General features: G+C 40.3%; 1 protein-coding gene across 1 annotated transcript in view; it reads left to right on the plus strand.

The window, feature by feature from the left end:
• The first annotated feature begins 547 nt into the window (after positions 1–547).
• The window catches only part of ptprk (protein tyrosine phosphatase receptor type K), a 172,433-nt gene continuing 164,409 nt past the window's right edge, over positions 548–8,571 (plus strand). Inside the window, exons 1-2 of the mRNA XM_016439774.1 lie at positions 548–860; positions 2,434–2,457. Of these exons, the coding sequence (XP_016295260.1) occupies positions 788–860; positions 2,434–2,457 (97 nt within the window). The 5' untranslated portion in view covers positions 548–787. The remainder of the gene's footprint in view (positions 861–2,433; positions 2,458–8,571) is intronic.

Genomic DNA, 8,571 nt, shown 5'->3' on the forward strand with positions numbered 1-8,571 from the left:
GCCAATCACAATGCACTGGGTCAGCTGGCCAATCAGAGCAGACTGCGCTTGTCAAAGGAAGGGGCTTTGTTGAAAACGACGTGTTTGAGAGAGGCGGGGCATAGAGGACCTACAATAATGTACAGTATTTGAAAAATAATGTGTTTTTTGAACATTAAAGCATTTCAACATATTCTGTTACACCAAATACACAAAATAATGATCTTTAAAATAGCATCATATGACCCCTTTAAATTACCAAACAGAGTCTGTACATTAAAGTTGCTGTACGTTTTGATCCTAACTTCTGGACACCCAGTCACTATATCAGCCCAACTCTCTCGAAGCACCCGCCTTCCTCCCAAAACCCCACCCACTACGCGTCATTTAACAGTGTCACTCAAAATGACTGACAGGCAAGAATGGCTTTGCGATTGGCTAAAAAGTGCAGGCTGCTTTTGATTTGCTGTGTGTGCACAGATCCTAGCGCAGGTGAGATTTCCAGGCAGGAAGTAGTAAGATTTTACGCGTGGCTTTAAACAAAAGGTCTTTCAGCACATTAAGTGTTTCGAGCTGAATTAATTGCCGAAAGCTGTGGAGAAGCAGAAGACTGAAGTAAGCGGATAAAGCTGTGTGTGTCAGTAGGGGGCGCCTGTCCGCTCGTGGAGAGCGCCGGTGACGTCTCGCGCTCGCAGCGCAACAGAGTATCGGAGCGAGACGCGGAGAGAGAGCATGGAGCGCGCGGATCGTCTGGAATAAGAAACATTTCCCAACACTTTCAAAAACTTTCTCAACTCGGCAGACAGATATGGATACCATCATTTTGAGCATATTACTCCTGCATACGGCGTTTGGAAGCGCACGAGCCCAGTACACACCCGGTAAGTGCCTAAAGATTCACCTTTAACGATCCCCGCGGCGGAACGAGCAAAAGTTTCCATGGCTGTTGCTTTGAATGCGTGCGCACCTTTCCACCTCACAAGTTCATCTGTGTGTCCAGGTGGCCCTTCTGGCAGTTAATGAGTGAGGGGTGCGGATGATTTGGGCTGGTTTTGTGTGAGAGAATAGGGACGCGCAGTGAAAGTCTTCCACCGAACCCCGTTAACACCTCCTCAGCGGTCCGCTCGGGATTTCTGTCGTGGTTCCAATGGGAAATGTATTCCTGTCCAACTGCACAAAAACTAGATTTAATTTCTAATGACTCGACGAATGGTTCTTCTGTAGGACATCACGGGGAATGCAAGGAAAATCTGCGAGGGTTTAACACTCCTAAACCTCCTTTAACAGTCTCGTAAGAAAACAGTATTCTAAGTCCAGGTAAAAAGTAAAGCATTGAAGAACAGAAAATCCCGTAAGAATTAGTTTCTTTACTAGAGTGTTATGCTTCCTTTAGCATCCTTTCGGATTGGCTACACATTATAATATGAATTCCCACAGGATTTCCGCGCGGAGCTCTTTCTTGAGGGTTTTTAGGACTAGGGAAAACCTGATGAACTTTTCAAAATGCAGGATTAAAACTGTATTTACTTGATTCTGTTCAATTCTTCATGATGTGTGTTTTTGAGAGTAAAAAGTAAAAAGTTGTCTTTATATATATATATATATATATATATATGTGTGTATATATATATATCATTAAAATTATTATTTTTTTTTTGTATTATATATCATTAAAAAAAATTTTTTTTTTATTGTAATATTCTAGTATTGAGCAGTTTCAGCTGGAGCGCAAATGTGACCGCAAAGCATCAAAATATATCAGGTCAGGAGCACATCAAATAGTTTTGGCAGATGTTTTTAGTTGTTTTTATACAGATATGAGGACAAAATAGAGCTGTTGCGATGTTAAAATGCTTTCAAATGAGAGAAATGCATGGTTTTCCAGATGTGTCACTATAAATTCTTTTGATTTTACTCACGGTATCAGATATTAAATTACAACATGTGAATCACTTTGTAATTCTCACCACATTATTGGTAATATCATCATCATTATTATGTCGATCGCTTTGTAAATAAAGGAAATGTATTGTAAAATACAGGTCAGATGAAACCAAACCAGGGTTTTTTTTGTTGTTTTTTTTTGTTTTTTAATAAAGCATAAAAGTTTTCTGTTTTACTGCACATCTAACCTGTCTAATCTTGTGATTTGGGGTGATGCTCACATCTGTCTGACTGGAACCATATCACAGCTCTTCTGCAGGGGTTGGGGGGGGGATACAGCTGTCTGTGTAATTGCTGATTAATTAATCAGTGAGGCTAACCCTCGGATTAATTCTATTAGAGTAATCAAAAACAACGGATGACAAATGGCAAATTACAGGAGGCTGAGATTGATTACTGACTGGTGTAATTATGCCAGCGTGTTATGGAAATGAAGAGGGGGATCAGCGCTCGCTGTGAATGAGCGAGATAATCCCTGATATCGCTCTCTTTCTCTTTCTCTGGACGCAGCTCAAATGGGACATGCGGAGAAAGGTGAGTCGTAAATCCATGCCGCTATCATCATCATTGCCATCATCATCATCATAAACATCTGTCCAGGGCATCTGTGTCTGAGTACTTGACCCAATGACCTCGTCCTGATGTGCCGCTCTGTCAGCCTCAAGTCCACATGAGCTGCGGGGTTTGCGTGACTGTGAGCCGCAGTAATGCACACAAACATATCAACGTATAATTCAGCTGTGTTTACCCCCTAAATGCACACTAACAGGAAAGCCATCACTTCCCAGAATTCCCTCGCAATCAGCTTTCAAAGCAAAAGCGCTGGAGTCGTGTTTGTAATCGTCTTGATTCTTTTACCCAGGTACATTCAGAGTACATTTCATTGCAGGCTGTCATAGAAACATGATTGCAGAGAAGGACAGAGGGAAAGTTTGCTTTTACATTTCTTTAGTGGAGTTGGCGTGCCGACTTTGAAATGGTTTTAAAGGAAAGCCTTGTGAGCCGCACTCAGACACAATAGCATATTCTGCACATTTCTTACCCGACTGCGATTACACGATTGCACTGGCGTGTGTGGGTTTACAGCCGAGGTAAAACAAGGTCTTCCGTGTGACTTTAACAAGGCTTTTGTGCGTGGAGTCATGAACGGCTAGCTCATGGATTTGAATATAATGCTTTGCCTCTCGGGTCGTTGTCATCGGTGTGGATGTAATGATAGAGATGGGGTGTAAAGTGATGTTTAGTGAATCTGAGGAGGAATGGAAGAATATGAGCATGTGTTTTCGCCCCCGAGAGCTGAGATTCAGTGTAACGGTCGTCTAATCAGCCCAGCGGGAATGAGCCTGATGCTCCTGGAGAACAGCACTTGACTGTATGTCAGCTGTATGGAGCTTTTTTGAACATTGTATTTTTTTAACATGTATTAGCCAATAAAAAGAAAAAACAATTGATTTGATCTATCAGTCAATCTGATTGGACTGTGAAAAGTCACTATATAGAAAAGTCATCATGGAGGCAGAGCAAGTTGTCACATTTTGATGAAAGCATGCATAAGCAAGCATTTAAAATGCATGGAACGATTGCAATGTGTACCAGTGAATCATATTCCCAGTAAGAGCAGGAACACGATTTAAAGAGATAGTTCACCCCAAAATGAAAATCTTGTCAACATTTTTTCACCCTCAAGTTGTTCCAAACCTGTATGAATTTCTTTCAGCTGTTGAACACAAAAGAAGATAATACAGTAACCAAACAGTTGATGGTAGCCATTTACTTCCGTTTTATGGTCAATGTCAAGTCAATGGCTACTGTTTGGTTACCAACATTCTTCAAAATATCTTCTTTTTTGTGTTGCAAACAAGCTGAAGGAAGTGACTCGTACAGGTTTGGAACAAGTGGCAGGTGAGTAAATGACGATAGAATTTTCATTTTTGGGTGAACTATCCCTTTAAGTTCAAATTGTTCCGCATCATATAGAGTGGGGGAACTATGACGTCACTTTGTATGCGGATGGGCTGTTAGCATCGCACTGGTTCCCTCGTCAAAAAGCCTATAGGATTTTTCCATAGGCTTTTGGATTATCGCAAAAAATAAGCTCTGTGTTCAACCATAGTTCATGAAACTTACACGTTTTTTCTTTCAGCTGTTGAACACAAAATATGCTGATAACCAAACAGCTGACGGTAGCCATTGACTTCTGTAGTGGAAAAAAATGCTATGGAAGTCGATGGCTACCGTCAGCTGTTTGGTTACCCACATTCTTCAAAATATCTTCTTTTAGTGTTCAGCAGAAGAAAGAAACTCGTACAGGTTTAAAACAAGGGTGAGTAAATGATGACAGGATTTTCAATTTTTGGGTGAGCTATCTCCCTAAGAAAGTAAATAGTGTCAAATTGAGTCTCACAGGCAACATCCAGTGGCATTTGCAACCAAATTGGGCAATAATATTATTGGTTAATAATAATTTCCCATATGCACCAACAGAAAGAGGTTACATTTTGATTTTTTTTTTTTATATCATGCACAAGACCAGAGCGAGACATGAAAGAAAGAACAGTTTTCATGTGAATGTGTCGTGCTCACGTGCCGCCTGGCAGCGCATCCCATCTGCAGAGCAGTATGTGCTTGTGTTGCTGGCAGGTCACAGAGGGCCTTGTGTCTGTGTTAAATCACAGCTCCGGCCGCGGACGCAAGTTGCTTATCACAGCAGCTGCGAGAGAGCGCCGCACATATTTTGCAGACTCGCTACAAAATCTATTTACAGCAGACAGGTATTGTCTTCGGACAGCGTTTTTTCTCCTCGTTGAAGTTTCTCAGATTATGCACGAAAAATCAATACCTGACAAGTACGCCAGGCGCTTTAGTGTTTCATCTGATGCAGCTGTATGGATTTTTAATCCAGTCCTGCATAACGACACACAGTCTTCTCGGCTCATGCTGAGGTATTGTCAGCACGAGTTGATGCTCAGTGAATGTGAATAAATGAAGTTATTCTCATTAGAAATGGAGCTGAGTTGTCAGCGGTAGGGTTGGGTTGAATCAGTTCTCATTTCAATGAACTGATATTGATTCTTAAATGCCAAGAATTGATTTATGTTGTTTTCAGTTGATGTGTGAACAAAACTTCACAAAACATTATTTGTGCTTTGTGCTTTGTTACTTTTTTGAATTCTGTCAAATTTATTGCAAAATACAAGCAATAGGCTTTGGAGCTCTTTGATGTGTCGTGAGAGATCACTGTCTTGACTCAATCCAAGCACATGTGAACCAATCGTCTCTTCCTCTTTACTACTAGTTACTGCATAAAATCGACATGAATGGTCAGCGTTGATAGCCTAGTGGTTAGCGCACTGACATATAGCACAACTGCACCTCTGGCAACCCAAGTTCGAATCCCGACTTGCGGCCTTTTGCCAATCCCGTTCCCAACTCTCCACCCCATGATTTCCTGTCGTTCTCTACTGTCCTGTCCACTAAAAGCATGAAAAAGTAAAAAAAAACGTAAAAAATGAACATGAATGAAAATCAGAGTGTTGAAAGAAACAATGATGTAGCTACTAAAAATGAATCATGTCTCAAACTAGTTTTTATGACATCCACTGATAAATAAACATCATTGAAAGTTTATATAGTGTTTTATTATATAAGAATATTGTTATTATTATAAAAACTGCCCTTTGTGCAAGTTAAATGTTTGTTTACAAATCACTGTAATATTAATGTACCAAGCAATAGTATTCCCTGTATAGTTTACAGCATTAGTTGAGTGATTTTATTCCTTGAAAAAAGTTGACGTACTGTACATGATATCCTATTTAATCAATATCGAATGGAATCAAGAAATGTAATCAATGTTGATTGAAATGTAATAAATTCCCAAGCTTTTGAATCAAATTGTGACTTTTGTGTCAATGCCCAGCCCTAGTCAGTGGTCCATGCGTTGAGTAACTTTGTTCACTAGTGTCCTTAAGGTCATTTCACATTTACATTCCTCAGTGCTGCAGCCGTTTGAGCTGTTCACTTTTCAAAGTGCAGCTAATAATTATTGGCCAATGTGAATAATGTATCATTATGTGAAAACCAAAAAGACATGGAGGAGAGATTGAATGTGTGTGTGTGTGTGTGTGTATCTAGATACTACATGCTGTATGACACAACTTAAAAGGCATATTGACATACATATAATAATCAGCATATTATGCACATTAGAAATCACATGTAAATGATTAAATAGTAAAATTGCCCTTCAGTGACTCTATCTGGAACTCTTTTCTTGTTAAGGTCAAAGTGCTGCATGATGTTTTTGCAGAGACGTGCGTTGACGCTCAAATCATGTGAAAGAAGAGGATAAACAGTGATGAATGCCATTCTTTGATAGAGTCTGTGTAGTGTAATCTATGTATTTTCATGAGGGTCATGGGCTCAAGGTGCTGTGAATGACTCTCAGAGAAGCACATGCATTTCTAGAGAGAGAGAGAGAAATGGGGAGAAGAAAAGAAGCGGTGAGCTTGTGAGACGTGAAGAGGAGGTTGTTTGTGCTGGAGCTGTGTGCTCTTTGTGGTGGCAGCACTTTGAGGATTAGAGCAGTAATGGGCAGCAGTGCTGTAAGCTCCTTTAGAGAGCTGACCGGCCCGTCCCGAGAGCCCCTGTCTCTGCACGGATTGAGGATTTGGTCATTAGATTGTTTTTGTTTTATTTTGTTTCTGCTCTGTCCCCGGGCTTTAAAGAGTGCCATGTTGTGATTTGTGACCATCCTGATATCCATAAAGATTATGATGATGGTGGTGATTATCAAATTAAGCCCGCAGAGCTGATCGTGAGCTCTCTTTGAAGGAAAACATCCTCTCTCTCGCTCGCTCACTCGCTCTCAGCGCTACGCCAAAGGCTGTGTGCCGGCGTCATGTCGTTACTCACAGGAGGAGTGTGTTGCTCTCAGGTTGCTCTTTCAGAGCTCAGGAGACTTCATGAGCTTCTCAGGATGGCTACGTATCAAGTATCAGTTTTGTCCCAGATGTTTCTCTGTAAATTCCTTAGGAGAAATAAAATGAGATTGTTGCTTTTGGAACTGAGGTTGATGAGTCTTATTGGGATTTTTGATGACTTTGAAATGAAGTCTGAGCACAGTTTGAGATGTGGTTGAGATCTCTTCTCTAACTTTAGACACAGAGGAGACTTTCTAAAGAAAACGCTTGAGATTGCTGGGATCATTTGTTCGGGAGAAACATCCGAGAAGCAGGAGATTCGTCAGCAAGCAAACATTTGTGATTAAAAAAAGAAGAAGAAAAGAAGAAGAAGAAGATTAAAGAAGATTAAAGAAATGTATTTTTTTATTTATGTTCTCTCTATGTTGGTGATTCTGAGCACAATATGAGACACTGCAACTCAAGAAGCAATGAGAGTAAAACATCTGAGAAGCAGGAGATTCTTCAGCAAGCAAACATTTCCATTTTGCAATTAAAAAAAAAGTTTTGATTTCTCATTTTTTAATTTTCTTTATGTTCAGAGCACAGTGTGAGACGCTGTTGAGATTTGAAACTCTAAAGGAGATATGAGAGTCTTTTGTTAAGGAGAAAAGCAGACTTAAGGAAAGCGCTCATCATCTCAATTGTGATATTAAAGAGATTTATTTTGTGATTTTCTCTTTATGTTGGTAAATCGGAGCACCGTATGAGATTTAAAATAGACATGAGAGTATGCGAGTCTTTTGTTCAGGAGAAACATCTGAGAAGCATTTAATCTCCATGTCATTTCATTTGTGGTTTTTCTTTTCTACGGGCAGATCTCAGAGCGTTTCCTCCAGCGAGAGCTCTTGGCTCAACCTTCAGCTGTGTTTAATGCTGCAAAAATCACTGCTGCCTTAATTTTACACAAAATGGTTGTCATGTCCTCTGACTCCACGGCTTCAGGATGGTTGATACACGCACTCCACGCGGCTCTTAATTGTGATCGGCAGCTCCCTGTGATTACTTTACCTGGGGTCCGTCTGAGCACATGCTGAGACAGGAGAACGGCTGGCAGATGTGAGATGAGAGCGAGCCGGTGTGAATGAGAGTGGAAATGAGAACCAGAGAGGCTGTATGCCTCACCATGATTCATCTGACTGGAGTCAGCTTGTCTTATATCTGTGTCAACACCGTGATGTTTTGAAGATATCAAGTTTGAACACGTCTAGGTGTGTGTGATTTACCTGTCTTTCATTCCCGGCTCCTTTGAGATGCGCGCATGTGAAATCCTCTCTAGCATCCTATCAGACGTCAGCTGGAATTAAGGTGTCGTGTGTCTGCACATCACAGCTCAAAACGGCCTACTTTTGATGTCTGACTTTGACTTTTAAAAGCTAATATAGCATTTGTAATGAGACTATATTGAAAAAACGACAGAAGCAGGATTTTTCCTCAACGGTTCAGGAGAAAAATGACTCTGGTGCACTATTGCAGTACTCTTTCATCACTGTAAACTAGCTGGAATACTAATAGTATTAGTTATTATTATTAATTAAAAAATATCATATTAGGGCCACTTTTGTCATTTATTGAAACAGTTTTTTTTTGTTTGTTTTGAATTTTTGGTTCATATGTATGCACCATTTTGACATTTCTGACCATTGTGTTGTGGTTTGATGTTTTTTTTTTCCTGTTTATCATAAGT

The sequence above is a fragment of the Sinocyclocheilus anshuiensis genome, unplaced genomic scaffold (genome assembly GCF_001515605.1).
Source record: "Sinocyclocheilus anshuiensis isolate Anshui unplaced genomic scaffold, SAMN03320099.WGS_v1.1 scaffold1518, whole genome shotgun sequence".
NCBI lineage: Eukaryota > Metazoa > Chordata > Actinopteri > Cypriniformes > Cyprinidae > Sinocyclocheilus > Sinocyclocheilus anshuiensis.